At 37.9% G+C, this 26,661-nt stretch overlaps 1 protein-coding gene across 7 annotated transcripts in view; it reads right to left on the bottom strand.

Annotated features, from left to right (window-relative positions):
• ATM (ATM serine/threonine kinase) overlaps positions 1-26,661 on the bottom strand; it is a 163,389-nt gene that overhangs the window by 119,528 nt on the left and 17,200 nt on the right. For all 7 annotated transcript variants that reach the window (XM_055422966.2, XM_055422971.2, XM_055422965.2 and 4 more), the window contains 5 exons: positions 26,366-26,511; positions 21,926-22,090; positions 13,028-13,193; positions 12,168-12,406; positions 10,421-10,584 (listed from right to left, as the gene is read on the bottom strand). In XM_055422966.2, coding sequence (XP_055278941.2) covers positions 10,421-10,584; positions 12,168-12,406; positions 13,028-13,193; positions 21,926-22,090; positions 26,366-26,511 — 880 coding nt within the window. The remainder of the gene's footprint in view (positions 1-10,420; positions 10,585-12,167; positions 12,407-13,027; positions 13,194-21,925; positions 22,091-26,365; positions 26,512-26,661) is intronic.

Below are 26,661 nucleotides of genomic sequence, written 5' to 3'. Positions count from 1 at the left end.
ACCCCAAAGAAAACCAGAGTCTGACTGCCTTACTATCTTACGCCTCTTATCAAGTCCTCTAATACTTACGGGGGCTTCCCCCCAACCACCTTTCTCTGAAAACATTAATTCAGAGCTGTGGTTTAAAATTTCTCCTCGGCTTAATAGGAGTGTTCCAATCCAAGCCCCTCTGATAGCTTTCTAACTTGCATGACAAGTTTGTCCGGGCTCTTACAACTATGAGTGTGACTGTTTATAGCCTCCCAGCCATGCAAGGACAGAAAGCCTAATATTCTAAAATACAGGAATCTGTTGAAGAAGTTAAAATCATTAGAATAGTACTAAAAAAGATTTCATTGTTGAATCAATGCTTGCTGCAGTTTCCTCTATCTATTGTATCCTTGGAAATACATTAATCACATATAAAGAATATAAGTAGTAGCCTTTGATTTAACCACATCAGATCTTAAGTTAATAAATTCCTTTCTTGCAGCTCACTACACCGGTGCCTTATAGGAATGTAACTTTGTTATGTGTCTAGCACCTAACTTTAGGAAAGTCACCTTAAAAGAAAAGTCTTTTACTTGCTAACTAACCTATTGTCAGGAGAGAGGGCCATGAAACTGTTAGCAGGCCCCCTGGCCAGAAGATGATGTAAACCACCTAAAACTTTTATCACGAGACACACAAAAATAAGCCCTGATCCTGATAAGGGTCAAGACTGCTGACCCCACGTGATTTTGGCGTGAATCTATACCTCCCTTTCTCTGTTTCTTATGCGCATAACTTAGGGTATAAAAGCAGCACTGGAAAATAAAGTTTTGGGCCGTGCTCACTGAAGCTTGGTCTCCCCGTGTCGTTCTTTCTCTTTTTCCATCCTTTTCTCTATTCTCCTTTTTCTGGTTGAGATCCTTGGAGCGCTGGGCCCTCTGCGTTTACTTATCTGCCTGGGCTTCTAAGACCCACTCGAGGGGGTGCCCTGGTGGGGTGCCTCCAGTGATTCGAGAGGGCGCCTGCGGCCTACGTAAACAGAGCAAACCCCGTGCTGGGGTTTTATTGGTTTCCAGCGTAAACCAAGGAATCATAAGCCCCTGTCTCTCTCTTTCTCTCTCTCTCTCTCAGACGCCGACGCCGTTCATCCCGAGGATACCCTGGGCCATATCGAGGCTGGTCCCCGATACTCCAGGTCATTTATCCATTCTTCTGCCTCAGTTATTCTGTTCTTGATTCCTTCTAGTATATTATTCATTTCTGTTTGTTTGTTCTTTAGCTCTTCTAGGTCTTTGGTAAACATTTCGCACATCTTCTAAATCTTTTCTTCCATTCTTTTCCCAAGATTCTAGATCATCTTCACTATCATTATTCCAAATTCTTTTTCTAGAAGGTTGCCTATCTGCGATTTGTTGTTTTTCAGGGATTTTATCTTGTCCCTAATCTCAGACATAACTTTCTGCTTTTCATCATGATTAACTTTCTGTAAAATGGTTTTTGTTTTAGCTGCTGTGAGACTGTGCTTCTTGCTTCTGTCTGCCCTCTGATGGATGAAGCTAAGAGGCTTGTGTAAGCTTCCTGATGAGAGGGACTGATGATGGGAAAAACTGGGTCTTGCTCTTGTGGGCAGGGCCTTGCTCAGTAAAGCTTTAATCCAATTATCTGCCAATAGGTGGGGCTGCATTCCCTACTGGTAGTTGTTCGGCCTGAGGCAAGCTAGTCCTAAGGTCTATGGGCCCTCAGTTCAGTTCAGTTCAGTTCAGTTGCTCAGTCATGTCCGACTCTTTGCGACCCCATTAATCACAGCACGCCAGGCCTCCCTGTCCATCACCAACTCCTGGAATTCACTCAAACTCATGTCCATCGAGTCGGTGATGCCATCCAGTCATCTCATTCTCTGTCGTCCCCTTCTCCTCCTGCCTATGGGCCCTATGGTAGGGTTAATGGTGAACTCCAAGAGAGTTGATGCCACGGGGGAAACTTCCAGTGCCCCTGTCCCTGTAATGAGTCCCTGCCAACCCGTAAGGCCCTCCAACACCATCAGGTAGTTTTGGTTCTGTCTCCTATGGGTCACTGCTCCACTCCTACGGGTCTTCGGGAGCACAAAATTTTGTTTGTGCCCTCCAAGACTGGAGTCTCTGTTTCCCTCATTCATATGGAAGGCCTATAATCAAATCCTGCTGGCCCTCAAGGCCAGATTCACTGGGAATTCCCAGTCCCTTTGTTGGAGCCCCACGCTGGGAAGTCTGAGTTGTGGTTCAGAACCTTCACAACAGTGCAAGAACAACTTTGGTTTTACTGTGGGTGACCCACCCAGCAGGTGTGGGATTTGATTTTATCATGATTGCACCCCACCTACCATCTCACTGGGACTTCTTTGTCTTTAGACATGGGATATCTTTTCTTAGAGCGTTTCAGCATACTCCTATCAATGGTTGTTCAATACATAGTTGTAATTTTGGTGCTCTCATAGGAGGAGTTGAGCGTATGTACTTCTACTCTGCCATCTTGAACTGGAAGCCCAGTTTTATTTGTTTTTTAAATTTTATTTATTTTTGGGTGTGCTGGGTCTTTGTTACTATGCCCAGGCTTCTCTAGTGATGGCAACCAGGGGCTACTCTCTAGTTGAGGGGTGAGAGCTTTTTATGATGGTGACTTTTCTTATTGAAAAGCATGGGCTCTAGAGTGTGTGGGCTTCAGTAGTTGCAATGTGTGGGCTCAGTTGTTTTAGCCAATGGGCTTAGTTGCCCCATGGCATGTGAAATCTTCCTGGACCAGAGATCAAACCTGTGCCCCCGTACTGGCAGGTGGATTCATAAACACCTTCACTGGACCACCAGGAAAGTCCTCCAATAAGTTTTAGATAAACGAAATAGAGACTAAAAACAATAGAAAACATCACTGAAACCAAAAGATGGTTCTTGAAAAAATAAAACTGATAAAACTTTAGCCAGACTCATCAAGAAAAAAAAGGGAGAGGGCCCAAATCAATATAATCAGAAATTAAAAAGAAGTTACAGCTAATGCCACAGAAATGCAAAGGATCATTAGAGACTACTATAGGAAACTATATGCCAATAAAACGGACAACTGAGAAAAAACAAATTCTTAGAAAGGTACAATCTCCCAAGACAGAACTGGGAAGAAACAGAAAATGTGAACAAACCAATAAACAGTAATGAAATTGAATCAGTAATTTTAAAACTCCCAACAAGCAAAAGTCCAGCAACAGATGGCCTTAACAAGTGAATTCTATAAACATTTAGAGACTTAACACCTATCCTGAAACTATTTCAAAAAACTGTGGAGCCAGGAACAATTCTGAACACATTCTGTGAGACCAGCATCACCCTGATACCAAAACCAGCCAAATATACCATAAAAAAGAAAACTACAGGCCAATATTACTGATGAACAGATGCAAAAATCCACAACTAAATACTAGCAAAAAAATCCATCAATAGGTTAAAAAGATCATACCGTATGATCAAGTGGGATTTATCCCAGAAATGCAAGAATTTCTCAATATTTGAAAATCAGTAATATGTTATACCACATTAACAAGGTGAAAAATAAAAACCATATGATCATCTCAATAGGTAGAATATAAAAATATTTTTGACAAAACTCAACATCCATTTATAATGAAAACTTCCTAGAAAGCAGACATAGAGGAAACATGGTGAAAAGCTGAAAGCATTCCTCTGCGATCAGGAAAAGAATGTCCACTCTCACCACTTTTATATAACATGACTTTGAAAGTCCTAGCCATGGCAATCAGAAAAAAAAAAAAGAAAGGAATCTAAATTGGAAAGGAAGAAGTAAAACTGTCACTGTTTTTGTGGATGACAGGATGCTATATATAGAAAATCCTAAAGATGTCACGAAAAAACTATAAGAGTTCATCAATGAACTGGGCAAAGATGTAGGATATAAAATTAATATACAGAAATCTGTTACAATTTTATACACTAACAACAAACTACTAGAAAGTGAAATTAAGGAACAATCCCATTTACCACTGCCTTAGAAAGAATAAAATACCTAGGAATAAACCTTTTGCCTATAGGAGGTAAAAAGTTTGTCCTCAGAAAACTGTATGACTGATAAAAGAAACTAAACACAACACAAACAGAAAGATATGTTGTATTCTTGGATTGGAGAAATCAGTATTATTAAAATGACCATATTACCCAAGGCCATCTATAGATTCAACATAATCTTTATCAAAATGCCAATGAGGAACTTCCCTGGTAGTCCAGAGATTAGAACTCCATGTTTCCACTGCAGGGGTGGGGGATGGGAGTAGGGAATGGGTTCAATCCCTCGTTGGGGAACTAAGACCTGGCATGCTGTCTGCGGCCAAAACAAAATGACACTAATGATATTTTTCCCAGAACCAGAACAAATAACTTTGAAATTTGTATGGAAACACAAAAGACCTCAAATAGCCAAAACAGTCTTGAGAAAAAAGAACAGAGCTGGAGGAATCACACTCCCTGCCCTCAGACTATAGAGACTACAAAGGTTATGATAATCAAGAGTATGGAACTGGCACAAAAACAGACACATAGATCAATGGAACAGTGTATAGTCCAGAAATAAACTCTTGCACTTATGTCAGTTAATCTATGATAAAGGAGACAAGAATATACAATGGAGAAAAGACAGTCTCTTCAATAAGTGGTGCTGGGGAAACTGGACAGCTACATGTAAAAGAATCAAATTAGAACATTGTCTAACACCATATTAAAAAAAAAAATTGGATTAAAGACCTAAAGACTGAATACTAAAAAACTCCTAGAGGAAAAGATACGCAGAACACCCTTTGATATAAACCATAGCAATACATTTTTTTTGATCTGTCTCTTAAAGAAAAGGAAATAAAAACAAAATAAACAAATGAGACCTAATTAAACACACAAGTTTTGAACACCAAAGAAAAGTACCCACAAAAACAAAAATACAACCTACTGAATGGGAGAAAATGTTAGCAAATGGGAGAAAATGTTAGCAAAATGTTAGCAAATGTTAGTAATAGGTTAATACCCAACATATATGAACAATGCATGCAACTTATCAAACAAACAACCTGATTAAAAAATGGGCAGAAGGGGAAATTCCCTGGTGGTACAGTGGATAGTAATCTGCCTGCCAATGCAGGAGACATGGGTTCAATCAATCCCTAGTCTGGGAAGATTCCACACGCCACAGAGCAACTCATTGAGCTTGTGTGCTGCAACTACTGAAACCCACGCACCTAGAGTCCAGACTCTGTAACAAGAGAAGCCACCACAGTGAGAAGCCAGCGTACTGTAATGAAGAGTAGCCCCTGCTCACCACAACTAGAGAAAGCCCATGTGCAGCAACAAAGACCCAGTGTAACCAAAAATTAAATAAATAAATAAGTTTTCAAAAATGGGCAGAAGACCTGAACAGACATTTTTTTAAAGAGGAAATGCAGATGACAAACAGGCAGAAGAAAAGATGCTCAACATCACTGATTATCAGGGAAATGCAAATCAAAACTGTATCACCTCACCGCTGTCACAATGTTCATCATGGTTATCATCAAAAAGAACACAAATAACAAATGTTGGCAAGGACATGGGGAAAAGAGGTCCCTATACACTGTTGGTGGGATGTACATTGGGGCAGCTAATGTGGAAAACAGTTTGATGGTTACTCAAAACACTAAAATCAGAATTACCCTACAACCCAGTAAAATTCTCCTGGGTATATAGCTGTAAAAAACAAAAGTACTAATTTGAAAAGATACATGCAACCAATGTTTATAGCAGCATTACTTACAACTGCCAAGATGTGCAAGAAACTTCAGTGCTCATCAAGAAATGAATGGATACACACCCACAAACACAAAAGAATACTACTCAGTCATAAAAAAGAAAGGTCTGCCATTTGCAGCAACACGGATAGACTTGGAAGGCATTTAAATGAAATAAGTCAGAGAAAGACAAATATTGCATGATAAGAAGCACATGTGGAATCTCAAAACACAACAAACTAATGAATATAACAAAAGAGTTGCAGATGCAACACACTAGTGGTTACCAGTAGGGTGTCTTAGTTCCTTAGTCGTGTCTAACTCCTTGTAACCTCGTGGACTGTAGCCCACCAGGCTCCTCTGTCCACGGAATTCTCCAGGCAAGAATAATGGAGTGGGTAGCCATTCCCTTCTCCAGGGGATCTTTCCAACTCAGGGACTGAACCCAGGTTTCCTGCATTGTGGGAAGATTCTTCACCATCTGAGCCACCAGGGAAGGGATGTACAAACTACTGAGTGGGAGTTTATTGTAAGGACATATTGTACAACACTGGAAATACAGCTAATATTGTGTATTAACTGTCAATGGAATATAACCTTTAAAAATTGTATTGAAAATAAAAAAATTTTAAATTTCTTCTATAGAGAAAAAAGAAAACAACACTAAGCCATCACCTGATGAGCTGGTAAACAAAATATAATATATCCTTACAACTGAATATTATTCGGCGATAAAGAATGAAATACTGATTCATGGCACAACATGGAAGAAACTTGAATACATTATGCTTAGTTAAAGAAGCCAGACACAAAAGACTGCACATTTATATGATTCCAGCTAAACGAAATGACCAAAACAGGCAAATCAACAAAGGCAGAAAGTAGATTAGTGGCTGGCTAGCTGCTAGGAACTAGAAGAAGCAGGGAATTGAAACTGACTGCTAATAGGTACAAAGTTTATTTTGGCAGTGATGGAAAGGCTCTGGAATTAGTGGTGATGGATGCACAACACAGTGAAAATGCTAAAAACCACTGAATTATATATACTGTTTAAAATAATGAATTTTATGCCATATGATTTTTAAATCAGTAGGGAAAAAAAAGAAACACACAGGGTTCAGTTCAGTCCAGTCGCTCAGTCGTGTCCGACTCTCCGCGACCCCATGAATCACAGCACGCCAGGCCTCCCGGTCCATCACCAACTCCCGGAGTTCACTCAAACTCATGTCCACAGAGTCGGTGATGCCATCCAGCCATCTCCTTCTCCATCGTCCCCTTCTCCTCCCGCCCCCAACCCTTCCTAGCATCAGAGTCTTTTCCAGTGAGGATAACGTTATTTCCTGTAGATAACTTTTTTAAGAATGGAAAAGACTTGGGTGATTATTTCTTTCCCTATTTTAGGGAAGTTTTCAACTATTATCTCCTCAAGTATTCTCTCATGGTCTTTCTTTTTGTCTTCTTCTTCTGGGATTCCTATGATTCGAATGTTGGAGCGTTTAACATTGTCCCAGAGGTCTCTAATATTGTTCTCATTTCTTTTAATTTGTTTTTCTTTTTTCCTCTCTGTTTCATTTATTTCTACAATTCTATCTTCTAGCTCGCTTATCCTGTCTTCTGCCTCTGTTATTCTACTGTTTGTTCCCTCCAGAGTGCTTCTGATCTCATCTATTGTATTATTCATTGTATATTGACGCTTTTTTATTTCCTCTAAGTCCTTATTAAACTTTCTTCCATCTTCTCAATCCTTTTCTCCAGGTTATTTATCTGTAACTCCATTTTGCTTTCAAGATTTTGAATCATTTTCACCACCAAAATTCGAAATTCTTTTTCATGTAGATTCCCTATATCTTCCTCTTTTGTTTGTGTTGGTGGGCATTTATCTTGTTCCTTTACTTGCTGGGTATTTCTCTGCTTCTTCATCTTGCTTATAATGCTTTGCTTGGGGTGGCCTTTCCCTCTTCTGGCCGTTTGTGGAGTTCTCTTTATTATGTAGTTTCCTTGCTGTGTGTGGGGTTGGACAGGTGACTTGTCAAGGTTCCCTGGTTATGGAAGCCTGTGTCGGTGTTCTGGTGGGTGGAGCTGGATTTCTTCTCTCTGGAGTGCAATGAAGTGTCCAGTAATGAGTTATGAGATGTCAGTGGGTTTGGAGTGACTTTGGGCAGCCTGTATATTGAAGCTCAGGGCTAGTTTCCTGTGTTACTGGAGAATTTGCGTGGTATGTCTTGCTCTGGAACTTGTTGACCCTTGGGTTTAGCATAGGTATGGAGACGTTTGATGAGCTCCTATCGATTAATGTTCCCTGGAGTCAGGACTTTTCTGGTGTTCTCAGGATTCGGGCTTAAGCCTCTTGCCTCTGGTTTTTGGTCTTATTCTTAGAGTAGTCTCTAGACGTCTCTATCTGTCATTTCCAAGGTGGTTCCCTCTGTTTTAGCTTCTGTCTGCTGGTCTCTTCAGTGTCTAATTTCCGCCCTGATACTAGGGGGTGGGTGGACACTTTTTAAGGCTCAGTTGTTCAGTCCTGTTCTGGGAAGGGAGGAACGCTGCAGTCGATTATCTCTGGCGTCTGTGGGGAGTGCTCGCAGCGTCTCGGCCACACTGGGTTTGCCCCCGCTCACAGCACGTATGCTGTCCCAGTCTACACTGCACAGGCTCTAGGTTGCTCTGCCGGGAACTGTCCGAGGCTGGCACCGGGTTGTATGCACTTCCCAGGTCTGAGCGGCTCAAGTTCAGGTTCTCAGGTACTCCACAAAGGCGCAGACTTGGTTGGGCCTGTGTTTTGTGCCTTCCCCAGTCCGAGCAGCTCAGGGGACCAGGTGTTTGGCGAGCGCTGTCTCTGCGACTTATCGCACTTCAGGCTCTACTACAAAGCCACAGTCATCAAGACAGTATGGTACTGGCATAAAGACAGAAATATAGATCAGTGGAACAAAATAGAAAGCCCAGAGATAAATCCACGCATCCATGGACACCTCATCTTTGACAAAGGAGGCAAGAATATAAAATGGAGAAAAGACAGTCTCTTTAACAAGTGGTGCTGGGAAAACTGGTCAGCCACTTGTAAAAGAATGAAACTAGAACACTTCCTAACACCATACACCAAAATAAACTCAAAATGGATTAGAGAGCTAAATGTAAGACCAGAAACTATAAAACTCCTAGAGGAGAACGTAGGCAAAACACTCTCCGACATAAATCACAGCAGGATCCTCCATGACCCACCTCCCAGAATATTGGAAATAAAAGCAAAAATAAACAAATGGGACCTAATTAAAATCAAAAGCTTCTGCACAGCATAGGAAACTATAAGTAAGGTGAAAAGACAGCCTTCAGAATGGGAGAAAATAATAGCAAATGAAGCAACTGATAAAGGATTAATCTCCAAACTATACAAGCAGCTCCTGCAGCTCAATTCCAGAAAAATAAATGACCCAATCAAAAAATGGGCCAAAGAACTAAACAGAAATTTCTCCAAAGAAGACATAAAGATGGCTAACAAACACATGAAAAAATGCTCAACATCCCTCATAATCAGAGAAATGCAAATCAAAACCACAATGAGATACCATTTCACACCAGTCAGAATGGCTGCTATCCAAAAGTCTACATGCAATAAATGCTGGAGAGGATGTGGAGAGAAAGGAACCCTCTCACACTGTTGGTGGGAATGCAAACTAGTACAGCCACTATGGAGAACAGTGTGGAGATTCCTCAAAAAATTGGAAATAGAACTGCCATATGATCCAGCAATCGCACTCCTGGGCATACACACCGAGGAAACCAGAATTGAAAGAGACACGTGTACTCCAATGTTCATTGCAGCACTGTTTATAATAGCCAGGACATGGAAGCAACCTAGATGTCCATCTGCAGACGAATGGATAAGAAAGCTTTGGTACATATACACAATGGAGTATTATTCAGCCATTAAAAAGAATACATTTGAATCAGTTCTAATGAGGTGGATGAAACTGGAGCCTATTATACAGAGTGAAGTAAGCCAGAAAGAAAAACACCAATACAGTATACTAACACATATATATGGAATTTAGAAAGATGCAAATGATAACCCTGTATACGAGACAGCAAAAGAGACACAGATGTATAGATCAGTCTTTGGGACTCTATGGGAGAGGGTGAGGGTGGGATGATTTGGGAGAATGGCATTGAAACACGTATGTTGTCATATGTGAAACGAATCACTAGTTCAGGGTCAATGCATGTTATAGGATGCTCGGGGCTGGCATGCGGGGATGACCCAGAGGGAGGATAAAGGGAGGAGGGAGGTGGGAGGGGGGTTCAGGAGGGGGAACTTATGTAAACCCGGGGCAAATTCATATCAATGTATGGCAAAACCAACCAATATAATATTGTAAAATAATTTGCCTCCAATAAAAAATAAATTAATTACAAAAATAAAAATTAAAAAAAAAAAAAAGAAATTGAATAAGAAAGAAAAAAAAAAAAAAAGAATGGAAAAGTTCATCATCAGTTTTTACTAAGTTATATTTGCAGGATAGTTATCCTGTAAGTTAGAAGGGCAATTCTAAATATTTATGGTGTTTTGAAAGGAATCAACATGTACAGAGTAATTTTATAGGCTTTTTACAGACCTAATAAAAAGGAAAATGAATGGGAAATTTCAAAATGTGACAAGATCTACTATACCTGGTGACAAATATCTGCCATCAATTCAATCAAGTTTTCCTTAACAGCAATATTACGAGATCCTGAAGTATATTTCCCTCTGCTTCCTATATGACTTATTTCATTAACTAGCAAATCATACAGGTTGTATAAAATACTTCTCCACTTTCTTGATTCATAAGCACCTGTAATGTTAAAAAATAATTAAATTAAAATATAATCTATATATACAATCCATTTGTACCGCCAACTCCCACAAAACCATTCAGATGTTAAGGTGAAAACATTAGAAGAAATCTGGTGCAGTCTATTTACTACTAATGGCTCCCCTGACTATATCCTTGACAAGCTCTACTTCCTAATGATGTCCATCTCACACTCAGTTAACTGTATATGCTTTGGGGAGAGAAGAAATAAAAGAAAGTTTGATTGAGATTTTGATTAAATTGCTTAGATAAAGTTTGATAAGAATATGAAAGAATTTAAAAAAAACAATACAATACGTCCCCTCTTTTATATGAGAACCAATTTCTCTGCATGCCTTTAACAGAAAAACATTACCAATTTCTTCAACAAGTGTACAAATAACATGTTATCCAGACACCACATAGTCATCTCTCCTTTCCCTAGACACACTCCAGTCAACTGATGTCTCTTAAAAATGCTTATTCTACAAAATCTCATGAGCGTACCAGAATACTCACAATTCTGACCTAAGAAGTATGAGAAACAAACAGTGGGGCTATTCCTTTCCACAAACAAAGAATGTATTTAAAATCTATTAATGCATTTAATTTAATCTATTTAAGAACTTAATACAATCTATTAATGTAGCCTAAAACTCTATTAGCATTTCTGACAGCCTTATCACCTGCCAGTTTTCAATTCACCCTAAACATGCATTTAACTAAAACCCTAAACATATCACACCATGCCCTAATAAGCCTAATTTTCATTCTGGTGAGAGCTATATGAAAGATGAAAAACAGAGAAGAGTCACTATTCTTTGACCTAGATTCATTTCATGGGCTATAAATACATCTAACTATGTATACTAGAAGAACAAAACACACACCGCTGATTGTGATAAAGTAAGGTCATTATACTAACCATGATGAATTGGCTTAAAAACTAGCACAAGCCAGAGTCAAAACATAGCCTAAGCATGAGAGAACTCATTCAATTTCGGTTCTACCCACTAAAATTCTTGTCTACTGAATGGAACTACACCATCCAAGCAATACTCTCTTGCTGAAAGATTAACCTAAAGGAATGAAGGGAGGGTAAGTCATTTATTTTCAGATTTCCTAGCAAACAGAAGCCTGGAATAACTATGAGGTTTGAGGCAATATGTATTTATCTTCATTGGGAACTGACATCTAGCTAGTTCAGTCCATATTTATCTATTTTATTTTTCTAATAAAAGCAATACATATGTAGATAAACAAGATCTTGCCTTCTCCGTGTCACACCCCTTAGCACCTAATTATTACTACATCATCAGTTCCTAGAGGAAACACTGTCTCATCTTTGTTTGTACTCCTCATAAAATGCAGAACTCTACTAAACAAATGGCAACGTATGACATGATTTGCTACCATAGTTTCAATTTTTTTAAGAAAGTGAAAAATATCCTCATGACTAATTCTATTACCATGAATAACAATCCAGAGCAAGGTCATAACCTCCTGATTATACAGATTACATACTTAACCCTTTGTATATCAATGAAGAAACTAATTCAAAATAGCAAAAACTTTCTTTATACCTTTATCTTGAGTTTTGGCTCCCTTTGGATGATGGATATAAATTTGTAGCTGAAATAATTCAATAATTACTTCTTTTAAGGAATTATTAAGTCTCTGTTGAGTCCAAATATAAAGTAGAGTAGGAAGAATTTCATCTCCTAATTCACACACTCGAATTCGAAAGTTCACAGACAAAGTCTTGAGGAAGATAATAAATGCTGCTAAGATATGATTTAGACCTGCAGGGCTCTTTTCTTGTCTGTAACATAAAATAAAAAGACTTAAGACAGTTATGAAGTTGCACACTGAAAGAAAAAATTTGATATCCAAATAATAACCTTACTTTCAGACTTGTTCAGAAAAAAAAAGTCATAGCAGCATTGCATAGCAACAGCAAAAAACAGTTCTTAATTGGCACTAAAGAGATCTGTTCTCTCTCCCTGCTGTTAAAACATTGTCTAAAAATAAACTAATTCATAATACCTACCACTTACAAAATAGTTCACATTATAAACTGGGTAATGCCACACAATAAGATATTGATATTTCCAAAACACAACCCCATCTCATTTTATTCTTAGCACATTATACCTATCTTCAAAAATGGGGAAAATAAAAACACTTAGAGGCCATAAAGCTTTCCCTGTTATTAAAAAAGCAAGACATCTCCCCACTCAAGAACATTATTTCACATTCTGCAAATTGAATATTCAGGAAGTAATGGACCTAACACTTTCTTTGGGGAATCCACTAGTTCTACTATAACAGGTCCAACGCTTTCTTAAGACTGGTAAAAAAATTGTAGCTACTGAATATAAAACACAGTCTTGTAAAAGGATCAGATGGATTTCCAATACAAAACAAAAATAGATTAGATTACCGTGCCTGCTGAATAGCCTTAGAAAAAAAATCCAAAAATTTGGGATTTAATCCATCGGTCTGCGAACAGCATCCTTTGGTCACAACTTGAATTATTCTTGCCACCAAAACTCTATTAATGTCTTGCGAAGGTTTAAGATATAGACTGCAATACACAGAGAACAATTCTTAAAAAAAAAAAAAAAATTAGTTAGGTTTTCAAAAAGAAAACTATCAAAACATTTAAATTAATTAAATGCCACAATTCAAATTTCAGTAATCCCATAAACAAAACATTAAAAATTATACTAATTTATATTTAATACAGTTAAAGAATCCCATCAATATTTAACTTTATAAATTAAACTGTCTTCAATACGGAACAGGGCTTCCCTGGTGATCAGTGGTAAAGACTCCGCCTGCCAGTGCAGGAGACACAGATTTGAACCCTGGACCAGGAAGATCCCAGGTGCTGCAGAGCAGCTAAGCCTATGTGCCACAACTAATGAGGCCCACATGCCCTAGAACCTGTGCTCTGAAGCAAGAGAAGTCACCATGAAGAGAAGCCCAGGCACCTCAACTAAAAAGTAGCCCCTGCTCGCCACAACTACAGAAAAGTCCCCCAGCGACAAGGAATCAGCACAACCAAAAATAAATAAATAAATAAAAATCATAAAAAAAAAAAGACAGGAACAACTATAGGCAGCAAAGTATGTGAACACCAGTTTAAGAGCCAGACCTCAGACTTAATTTCTCTATTCCTAAATTCCTTTGGCTAGGCCCAACAAAGCACTTGAGACAGTGTGTTCTCCAGTTTTATATTGTTCTATGCAATATATGTGTGTAAAGTGTGTCAGGAAGTATGAAAAGACTGAGACTTTATGCTATTTGCAATCTAACAAAGTAAAATACCAGGGGACTTCCCCAGTGGTCCAGTGGCTAAGACTCCACACTCCAAATGCAAGGGGCCCAGGTTCGATCTCTGGTCAGGGAACTAGATCCCATATGCTGCAACTAAAAAGATATTACATGCTCCAACTAAAAAGATCCCACATGCCACAACTAAAAGATCCCACATGCCGCAATGAAGACAGAAGATCCCATGTGCCACAACTGAGACCTGGTGCTATCAGATAAATGTGAAAGAAAAAAAAAAAATTAAAATACCAGTTTTATGGATACTGACAGAAGACATGAGATTCCTAATCAGAGAAAACAGACAATTTCTCACAGCAATGATGGGTATCCAGAGTAGCCAGAATGAGCAGAGTAGCCGATGAGTAGCCAGAATATCTTTTTTTTTTTTTTAATTTATTTTTGGCTGTGCTGCATCTTCACTGATGCGAGCAGGGGACACCCTCTTGTTCCAGTGAGTGGGCTTCCCACTGAAGTAGCTTCTCTTGTTGCAAAGCACGGGCTGTAGGGCATGTGGGTTTCAGGAGTTGCAATTCCCAGGCTCTAGAGCACCCACTCAACAGCTGTGGTGCATGAGCTTAGCTGCTCTGTGGCATGTGGGATCCTTCCAGCTCAGGGATCGAATCCATGTCTCCTGCATTGGCAGGTTAATTCTTTACCACTGACCCACCAGGGAAGTCCAAGAGTCAGCTTTTTGTTTCTATAATTTTTCTTTATTGTTTTCTGTGTTCACTGATTTCTGTTATTCCATTTGAAGTCTTTGGATTTTTCTTTTCTAGTTCTTGAGATGGAATCTAAGGTATATATTGATATATTTTATTTAGAATCTAAGGTATATATTGATATATTTATATATATATACTGATAAATTTCTTCTTTTCTAATGTAGGCATTTAATGCTATAAATTGCTCTCTCAACATTGTCAACATTTTTGAGATGTGACTAAAGTAGTGCTTAGAGAAAAATTTATTATATTAAATGCATGTACTGGGAAAGAAGCTCTCAAATTAATGATCTAAGTTTAAGAAACTAGAGAAGAAATGAAACCCAAAACAAACAGAAGGAACTAAAAATGATAAGATCAGAATCAGTAATGAAAGAGGCAATATCACAACAGAGCCTAAGCATATTAGAATGATAATAAGACAATATTTAAAAACTTTACACTCATACTTTCAACAAATTATATGAAATGAACAAATTCTTAAAGAAATAATCAAGTATCACTGAAATATATAACCTAAATATATTGCATCTATATTGCATAACCTAAATCTTGCATCTATTAAAGAAACTGAGTTCATAGTTAAAAACCTTACAACCACCACGACCTTCAAGTTCAACCCAATAATATATAAAATAGATAATACATCATGCCCTAGTAGGGTATATAGAAGGAACATAAGATTGAGTCAACCTATGAAGAACTAATCAACATAACTCACCATTATCAATAAACTAAGACAAGAAGCTCTATGATTATCTCAATATATGCAGGAAGAAATTTAACCTAACTCAATAAGCACTCATGATAAAAAACCATGAGCAACGAGAATAGAAGGAAATGTCCTCAGCCTGTTATCAATAGCTAACATGCTAATGAGGAAACACATTGTTCCACCCAAAACCAGGAACAACACAAGAAAGGATGTCTGTTTTCACCACTGCTAATCAAAATCATATCGGAGGAAAAACTATTAAAACTCTTAGAAGAAAACAGGGGGGGAAAGTTTCATGACATTGGATTTCCAATGATTTCTTGGAAATGACCCCCAAAGCACAGGCAACAAAAGAAAAAGTAAACTGTATTCATCAAATCTAAACCTTTCATGCATCAGAGGACACTATCATCAGAATGAAAGGCAATCCACAAAAGTCTGTATAGTCTAAGCTATGGTTTTTCCAGTGGTCATGTACAGATGTGAGAGGTGAACCATAAAGGCTGAGTGCCGAAAAATTAATGCTTTCGAATTCTGGTGATGGAGAAGCCTCTTGAGCATCCCTTCTTCAGCAAGAAGATCAAACCAGTCAATCCTAAAGAAAATCAAACCTGAATATTCATTGAAAACACTGAAGCTGAAGCTTCAATAGTCTGGCCACCTGATGTGAAGAACTGACTCATCGGAAAAGACCCTGATGTTGGGAAAAACTGAAGGTGGGAGGAGAAGGGGATGACAGAGGATGAGATGGTTGGATGGCATCACCGACTCAACAGACATGAGTTTGAACAAACTTCACTCTAGGAGTGAAGGCCCGAGAAGCCTGGTATGCTTTGTAGTCCGTAGGGTTGCAAAGAGTCAGACGTGACTTAGCAACTAAACAACAAGGAATTGTTAGGGGAAGCACACTGACTGAAACCACCCACCCTGGCCAGACACCATAGCAACCATTTGCATGTGTTGTTTTATGAAGGAGAACCTGGTAAGGAACACAGAGCTATTAAGCCACCACCAAATGGAACAGTACGTTGGAGAAGGGGACGACAGAGGATGAGATGGCTGGATGGCATCACCAACTTGATGGACATGAGTTTGAGCAAGCTCCAAGAGTTGGTGACGGACAGGGAAGCCCGGTGTTCATGGGGTCGCAAAGAGTTGGACATGACTGAGTGACTGAACTGAACTGAACTGGAAGAATTTGGGAAAGGTCAAAAGGTGACACCACATATTTAACCACCTCCCAGAATCCTTCTCGCTGACATCCATCTTGGATGAGCAATGCTTGTGCTACCAGGAAGGACTGAATCAGAATGACTGGCCAAAGACAACCCAGAAACTAACCCCATCACCATAAACCCCAAGACTGAGAGCCACATGGCAGAGCAGTTCTCCAGGGTTCCCTTACCCTACTGCTCTCTGCCTGGGTGCCTCGTCCCAATAAAATATCTTGCATTTTCAGCCCATGTGTCTCCTTGGACAATTTATTTCCAAGTGTTAACACAAGAGCCCACTTTCGGGCCCTAGAAGGGGTTCCCCTTCCTGCAACAGAATGGGAGAAAATATTTCCAAACCATATATCTAATAAGGGACTAATATTCAAAGTATATAAAGAACTCCTACAATCCAAGAACAACCAATCTTACAAAAACTGGGCAAAATATTTGAATAGACTTTTGTCTAGAGATGATATACAAATGGCCAAATAACCATATGAAAAGTTTGACATCACAAGTCATTAAAGAAATGTAAACCAAAATTACAATGAGATACCACTTTCTATATATTTACCTTACATTAGGATGGCTATTATCAAAAAAAAGAAAGAAAATGAAGTGCTGGTGAGGGTATGGAGAAACTGGAACACTTGTCCATTGCTGGTGAATATATAAAATGGTGTAGCCCTTATGGAAAACAGTATGGTGAGTAGTTAAAAAATTAAACATAGAATCACATGATGCAGCAATTTCACTTCTGAATATATACCCAAAATAACTGAAAGGAAGGACTCAAAGAGCTATATGTGCACCCATGTTTATAGTAGCATTATTCACAGCAGCCTAACATACAAACAACCCAAGTGTCCAATGACAGATGAATGGGTAAAGAAAATGTAGTATACATAAACGATGGAATATCATTAAGACTTTAAAAGGAAGAAAACTCTGATGAATGCTACAACATGTGAATATTATGCTAACTGAAATAAGTCATTCAGAAAAGGACAAATATTGTAGAATTTCATTTATAGGAGGTAGCTAGAGTAGTCAAATTCAGAGACAGAAAGTAGAATAGTTGCCAAGAGCTGGAGGAGGAAGTAGAGCAGGTTCTTATTTAGTGAATACAGTTTCAGTTTAGGAAGAAGAAAAAAGTTCTAGAAATGAGTGGTGACGGTTGCACAACAATGAATATTCTTAATACCACTGAACTGTGTACATTAAAATGGTTAAAAAAGTAAATTTTATGTTATGCATTTTATGTTAAATTTTATGTTATATCAGTAAAAAAGACTTATACTGAGGTCCAGCCAATATAAGGTGAAAAAAGAAATCAGGCTACATGAATCAGTAAAACTCTATTACTTGCAGATGACATGACTGTCTAAACAGAAAATTCCCCAGAATGAACAAAAGAGGTGTTAGACCTAATAAGCGAGTGATTCCAGATCAATATGGTATTTCTGAACAATATGGAAAAGAAAATGTTTTTAAAAGACACTAAAAGTTACCAACTACAACAGTATAAATCTAACAAAACTACACAAATTCTGCACATGGTGAAAATCAAAAATGACCTAAATAAATAGAGATATATCATGCTCATAGACTGGAAAAGTCTATGTTGTTAAGATGTCTATCTCTCTTAAATTGTTCAACAAGGTCAAAACAATCCAAATAAAACTGCTGCAGGACTTTTTGTAGAAATTAACATGCTGATTCCAAAAATATATAGAAATGTTGGTTTAGTCTTAGGCCATCTTCTCATCTTATTTTAAACTCCCTACCTAGACAATTTCATCCATAACAATGGCTTCAACAGTCACTTCTACCAAATATATTTTGAATGTAAACACCTCTTGAGCAGAGTTTCATTAGAGAAGTAAATTTCACAGAAGGTATTTAACTAGAAAAATTCAACAAAAAGACTGATTATTACAAGTGGAAGTAGTTTCCTTAAAAATACAGAGAATTTCAGAGGACATGCCAGATGATGGAATCATTATACAGAGACTAGAGGAATGACTGCCTAAAGTAATAATCTAAAATGTAATAATAATCTAATCTAAAATGTACAAATATCCCCAATATTTAGGCTGAACTATTTTGGTGACAGATGTGTTGGCATATCCTAGACATCACTGGCCTATTCTCCAAAGGCTGCTACTAGGCTTTCCAAGGCCCTGTTTGAGACACAATTTCCTTTGTGTTCAGAAAAATAGCAAAGGCCCCAGATAGATAAGAAATTAAGCAATAGCTGAGAAGACCTTTATTCATGTAGGAACAGTAGAATACAGTGCAGGGCACTGATTAGGTTATGGTTTTACAGTCCACAAACATCTTATTTTTTTTTTATTGGAGGCTAATTATTTTACAATAATATATTGGTTGGTTTTGCCATACATTGACATGAATCCGCCCCAGGTGTACATGTGTTCCCCTTCTTGAACCCCCCCTCCCACCTCCCCATATCCTCCCTCCAGGTCATTCCCGTGCACCAACCCCGAGCATCCTGTATCATGCATCAAACCTGGACTGGTGATTCGCTTCACACATGATAATATACATGCTTCAATGCCATTCTCCCAAACCATCCCACCCTCACCCTCTACCACAGAGTCCCAAAGACTGTTCTATACACCTATGTCTCTTTTGCTGTCTCGTATACAGGGTTAAGATTACCATCTTTCTAAATTCCATATATATGCATTAGTATATTGCATTGATGTTTTTCTTTCTGGCTGACTTCACTCTGTATATGTAATAGGCTCCAATTTCATCCACCTCATTAGAACTGATTCAAATACATTCTTTTTGATGGCTGAAAAATACTCCATTGTGTATATGTACCAAAGCTTTCTTATCCATTCATCTGCAGATGGACATCTAGGTTGCTTCCATGTCCTGGCTATTATAAACAGTGCTGCAATGAACTTTGGAGTACATGTGTTTCTTTCAATTCTGGTTTCCTCGGAGTGTATGCCCAGGAGTGCGATTGCTGGATCATATGGCAGTTCTATTTCCAGTTTTTTGAGGAATCTCCACACTGTTCTCCATAGTGACTGTACTAGTTTGCATTCCCACCAACAGTGTAAGAGGGTTCCCTTTTCTCCACACCCTCTCCAGCATTTATTGCATGTGGACTTTTGGATAGCAGCCATTCTGACTGGTGTGAAATGGTTATCTCATTGTGGTTTTGATTTGAATTTCTCTGATTATGAGGGATGTTGGGCATTTTTTCATGTGTTTGTTAGCCATCTTTATGTCTTCTTTGGAGAAATGTCTGTTTAGTTCTTTGGCCCATTTTTTGATTGGGTCATTTATTTTTCTGGAATTGAGCTGAAGGAGCTGCTTGTATATTTTGGAGATTAATTCTTTTGTCAGTTGTTTAATTTGCTATTATTTTCTCCCATTCTGAAGGCTGTCTTTTCACCTTGCCTATAGTTTCCTTTGCTCTGCAGAAGCTTTTGATTTTCATTAGGTCCCATTTGTTTATTTTTGCTTTTATTTCCAATATTCTGGGAGGTGGGTCTTGGAGGATCCTGCTGTGATTTATGTCGGAGAGTGTTTTGTCTATGTTCTCCTCTAGGAGTTTTATAGTTTCTGGTCTTACATTTAGCTCTCTAATCCATTTTGAGTTTATTTTTGTGTATGGTGTTAGGAAGTATTCTAGTTTCATTCTTTTGCAAGTGGCTGACCAGTTTTCCCAGCACCACTTGTTAAAGAGACTGTCTTTTCTCCATTTTATATTCTTGCCTCCTTTGTCAAAGATAAGGTGTCCATAGGTGTGTGGATTTACCTCTGGGCTTTCTATTTTGTTCCATTGATCTGTATTTCTGTCTTTATGCCAGTACCATACTGTCGTGATGACTGTGGCTTTGTAGTAGAGCCTGAAGTCCGGCAGGTTAATTAGCCCAGTTCCATTCTTCTTCCTCAAGACTGCTTTGGCTATTCGAGGTTTTTTGTATTTCCACACAAATTGTGAGATTATCTGTTCTAGTTCTGTGAAAAATATCGTTGGTAGCTTGATAGGGATTGCATTGAATGTATAAATTACTTTGGGTAGTATACTCATTTTCACAATATTTAATCTTCCAATCCACAAACACGGTATATTTCTCCATCTATCAGTGTCCTCTTTGATTACTTTCACTAGTGTTATATAGTTTTCTATGTACAAGTCTTTCATTTCTTTAGGTAGATATATTCCTAAGTATTTAATTCTTCTCGTTGCAACAGTGAATGGAATAGTTTCCTTAATTTCTCTTTCTCACAAACATCTTATTTTGAAATGATAAATTGACAATAAAAATATACAGATAAATATCTATTAAGTTATCACAACTTATCTTGAATACTTCTCAATGAAAAATCCTGAGTTTCTAAATTTTCAGAGGCAGCTGTATTTGAAGACTTTGACACCTGGCTTAAAGTCACCTCGTTAAAGCCAAATACCATTTCCACCCACTAAGCCCACCCAGAGCCAGAAATACTCTACCTCTGAAATCAATAAACTCAAAAATTTCAGTCTCTGACCCAATTTCCTTTGTGGTCACTTAGTACTTCTCACCTAGAAACTGTCAACAATACCTCGCGGGCATCCATCCCACTCTACTTACCTTATAAGTCACTGAGTCCTATATATTCTATTACAGTATTTTTTGGTAAAGAACCCACCTGCAATGCAGGAGACCTGGGTTCAGGCCCTCAGTTGAGAAGATCCCCTAGAGGAGGGCATGGAAACCCACTCCAGTATTCTTGCCTGGAGAATCCCCATGGACAGGGGAGCATGGTGGGCTACAGTCCATGGGGTCGCAAAGAGTCGGACACAACTGAGTGACTAAGCACAGCACAGCACTTACCAGTGACCTGCTAACTGCCTAATTCAATTGATACTTCTGTGTCTTACTACCATTACAACACTTGAAATGCCACACCTCTTCCAACTTGAAACTCTCTTGCTTTCCCTTTTATGACACCTCTCTCTCGGTTTTCTTCTTTCTACTCTAATCATTGTTGAGTTTAGGTGTCACTGATCTGTGAACTCACTTTCTCCTAACTTTTGGTTTACTTTGTTTTTTTCTGTCATTGGACTGCCAAGTCTTTGAGGAGAGGTATGGCATCTTTCTTCAATTTAAGTTCTGAGAGCAGGCACCAAATACATTATTAGTTACAACAATTTAGGAAGTACATAATACATAAAATCTGTTAAAATCTATAACCATTTAATTTCAACAAGGTACTGTTAAACTGTGAGGTCACTTGGGAGATATATATAGTCTCTCAAAGCTCTTTGGGCAAAATTTCATTTCACAAGGAAAAAATCACAAACAACAAACTTCAAAACATACCGAGCCACTGTTGCTGAGATATTTCACACCAGTATTTCCTCACTGAAAGAATGTCCTTCAGCAATATATTGCTACAATCAGCTCCATAAATAGTACCACTGGATGAATCTTTCACTGTATCCATGATATAATTCAACAGTTCTTGACATTTCAGCCTGGGTGCTCCTGTTTAAAAATAAACAAGCAGAACCATAAAGCTGAAGAAAAATGTGTTAAGGACGCTTGGAACAGCAATTGTATGAACCTCCTTCTCATAAGAGAGTGATTAGAAAACTACAGCCCTTGGGGCAAAATTCAGCCAATCATCTGTTTCTGAAAAAAAAGTTTTATTAGACGACAGAAACATCTATTAATTTACATATTGTTTATGGCTACTTTCATGCTAAAACGGCAAAGCTGAGTAGTTGAGACAGAGACTACATAGCCTGCAAAAGTCAAAAACATTTATATCTGGTCCCTTTACCAATCAGCTACTCTGCCAAATCTGCAGGATTATATAACAAGAACAATCATTCACTCTATCCTTAATAATTCACAATTTCTCACATTAGACCTAAAATGATTCAAAGTTTCTTGGTATTTTTAATAAAAATCTGAATTTGTTAGAATAAGATATTAAGGAGACTATTTACTTTGAAAAGCAGTTACTTTCAAGTCCTATAAAAGCATTTATTGCATACAAATATCTAAGGCTATAATTTTTAGTTTTGTTTATTAGAGGTCCTGAAAGTTTTGTGTATATATATACATATATACATTATATATATACACATACCACATACATATATAAAATGGATATATTCTTAAAGATAACAAAGTACATTTAAAAATTACTTACTTAGTTACTTTTGTCACAGTAAATCATGCTGGTGTCAAAGATGAAATTTTTCATATTTTACTATTAACAACCTTAAAATTGCATATATATTTTTTGTTGTAAGCTATCATTTCATGGGAAATAGATGGGGAAACAGTGGAAACAGTGTCAGACTTTATTTTTTTGGGCTCCAAAATCACAGCAGATGCTGCCTGCAGTCATGAAATTAAAAGACGCTTACTCCTTGGAAGGAAAGTTATGACCAACCTTGATAGCATATTGAAAAGCAGAGACATTACTTTGCCAACAAAGGTCCGTCTAGTCAAGGCTATGGTTTTTCCAGTGGTCATGTATGGATGTGAGAGTTGGACTGTGAAGAAAGCTGATCGCCAAAGAATTGATGCTTTTGAACTGTGGTGTTGGAGAAGACTCTTGAGAGTCCCTTGGACTGCAAGGAGACCCAACCAGTCCATTCTAAAGGGGATCAATCCTGGGTGTTCATTGGAAGGACTGATGCTAAAGCTGAAACTCCAATACTCTGGCCACCTCATGCGACGAGTTGACTCTGATGCTGGGAGAGACTGGGGGCAGGAGGAGAAGGGGACGACAGAGAATGAGATGGCCGGATGGCATCACCGACTCGACAGACATGAGTTTGAGTGAACTCTGGGAGTTGGTGATGGACAGGGAGGCCTGGCGTGCTGTGATTCATGGGGTCGCAAAGAGTCGGACACGACTGAGCGACTGAACTGAACTGATGAGCAAGTCATTATGTATATCTGAATATATACTAGTTTAGGGTTTTTTATGATAAAACTAGTTGTATTCAGTATATAAGTACGGTAAATGAAAATACACTGATACAACTAAAAACATCATTGCTCCTTGGCCTTTTGGCTAAAATATTATTTTTACTAATGACTTGTATTATAATTTTAGAAATTTGGCTAGTAATGAAATGCACAATCATAATATCCTCTGCTGTAACACCCTGTGCATTTCTCTCTTATAGTTTTTGCAATATTTCTTAACTACAACTTTTGTCATAGTTGTACAATATTTGCTTACTGGTTCCTTTCCAGACACCTCTTTTTTTCTCAACTCTGTTTCTTTCATCAACCCTTAGATGTTAAGCAAGTCTGGCAAAATTTAGACATTTAAATTCCTATCAACCCTCAAACTGTTTGAAAAAAAAATTTAAGAAGTGAGATAACACGATAGTAGCAGCCTTGTCTTGCTCTGAGATGAACAATGTTTAAGTCACAAAGTAAAACTCGAAAGAAAAAAAAAGCCTTCAATAAAACACACTTTAAAATGTGATCTTGAAAATGGCATTGAAACATGTATATTATCATATGTGAAACGAATCACCAATTCAGGGTCGATGCATGTTACAGGATGCTTGGGGCTGGTATGCGGGGATGACCCAGAGGGAGGATAAGGGGAGGAGGGAGGTGGGAGAGGGATTTGGGAGGGGGAACTCATGTACACCTGGGGCGGATTCATGTCAATGTATGGCAAAACCAACTAATATAATATTGTAAAATAATTAGCCTCCAATAAAAATAAAAACTAAAATAAATAAATAAAATGTGATCTCCGTTATTAATTTTGCAATAGAAGGGTTTTTTTCACTTTAAAGCAAAATTCTAAGTTACATACTTTTCTGATGGGCTATGCATGAGCTACAAGTATCTTTCATTGAATCATAAACTCTGTAAGACCATATTAAGATCTATTAAGAGCCCAGCAGTAGTAGCTAAGAATACAAATTTTAATAGATGCAGAGCAAAAGCAGGTGCAAAAACATTTCAGTGTGGTTTTCTTTTGTCTATGCTGAAATCTCTTCTCAGGACTTAGAGCTATCCACATGAAATGCCATCTCAGAGGAGATAGAAAACTAAATTTTTGCTAAAGCCATTGTCTTTAGACTTAACTTTCATCCTATCATTCTGAAGTATCATTTACTAACAAAATTCTATATCCTTCTACTTAATAACGATGACCCATATTTGGCTTTTCTGATTCTTAAATTAAACTTGGCATCACAAAGCCACTTTCTTATTTCTGAATAGTAAACAGTTTGAGTCCAAGTTCCTACACAAATATCTCTGCTTCTGGCTTTTCAGCACTGTATGACAACCATTTCCTTACAGAAAGCAATTTCTGCATTCTGGTTCAAAAATATTAGCTTTTCAAAACATCAACCCTGTACGTATAAAATGGGAGTCATGTGGCTCATCAGGAGCAAAAGTGAACTTGTCTTTTATTTATTTATAATAAGCATGGTGCTGGTTGAGTATGGGTTCTGACTGCCAAGAAAGCTAATTGATCTTAGAATGAATTAGTTCAAGTATAGAATGAAAGATATCCAAGCCCTGTTCCATTCCATACCCATCAGAATATGCCTATAAGACTGAGTCCCACACGTTTTAAGAGAGAGAATTAAACTGAAGAATATTTAGAGAAGTGACACAAAAGTAGACCATATGAGCTAAAGGAAGTAGGTCTGTTTAGATTATAGAAGAGGACTCAGGAAATACCATGTCTAACTTCAAATATCTCAAAGGACATCATATTAAAAAGATTAGTATTTTTCTGTATTATCTCCGAAAATAGAAGCAGTAACAAACAGACAAGTTTTCCCTACTATGAGAACTACTCAAAGATAGAAAAGAAAGTCTCAAAAGGTATGTTTAATCACTGAGACTATCTAAGTGCCAGGGATATATAGATGGGATTTAAGAAAAATGAGTAGATGAAATAATTTATTTTTCCAAGCTATAACAAGTAGATTCCTGCCACACAAAGTCCATAACTGAGGACCTGTTACAGCAACCTCTGGAAACTCATTTCTTTCTAAACTGCAGCTGATACAGAAAAAAAGAAGGATGTAATGGAGGAGGCAATGGAGATCGCATTCCAGACCCAGCAGCCACTGGCAGCCTAGACATCTGCATGTGAGGAAGGGATGGGGATCCAGGAGCTGAGAGGTGCATTAAGTATTCAGATTTGAAAGGCATCAAACCATCCCTACAGCTACAAAAGCACCCTTGAAAACATTGACATTATCTTTTAGAGTAAAAAAAAAAATTTGTTGTTTAGTCACTCAGTCACATCCAGTTTCTTTATAACCCCATGGACTTTGACGGCCAGGCTCCTCTGTCCATGGGATTTCCCAAGGAAGAATACTGGAGTGGGTTGCCATTTCCTTCTCCAGAAATAATATCTTTTAATTCTTTCAACCCTGAGATTCTATCATTCTATGCTTGTATAATAGGCTTCCCTTGTGGCTCAGCTGGTAAAGAACCCACCTGCAATGAGAGAGTCCTGGGTTCACTCCCTGGCTTGGGAAGATCCCCTGGAGAAGGGAAAGGCTATCAACTCCAGTATTCTGGCCTGCAGAATATTGTAAAGTCCATGGGGTTGCAAAGAGTCAGACATGACGAGCAACTTTTTCACTTTTTCACTATGCTTGTATAAATTCCTCCAAATATTTGAAGCTATAATATTAAAAATCATTATATGTACTAGAAATCAGAGTTAGTACTCAACTTTCATCTCACCATATTTAGACCAAACTCATGAAATAATAACCCATTAAGCCAAGTAACAGAACTTACTTTTATTTGCACATTTGATGAAGTATTTGACCAAGCTACTGATTTCTTGCATCTTTTTCTGCCTGGTGGCTTGAGTCGAGGCTGATACATTTTGTCTTGCTGTTCTCAGACATTCTGTTTCTTTCTGAATATATTTCTGTAAAAACCTTCAAAAAAATGAAATGGAATTCCAGAAACTTGTTAAATACTAACACTATTTTAATAGTTTCAAAATGTTCTTCATGCCATCATAAAGAGCATTTTTAAACCACACTTCTACAAACAATGTATACTAACCAAAACAATTACAGTTCCAA

This window comes from Moschus berezovskii, chromosome 14, assembly GCF_049115385.1.
Source record: "Moschus berezovskii isolate FMDL1 chromosome 14, NW_MosBer_1.0, whole genome shotgun sequence".
NCBI lineage: Eukaryota > Metazoa > Chordata > Mammalia > Artiodactyla > Moschidae > Moschus > Moschus berezovskii.
Note: the sequence above shows the minus strand (reverse complement) of the source record. Positions and strands in the feature narration are given on the sequence as shown.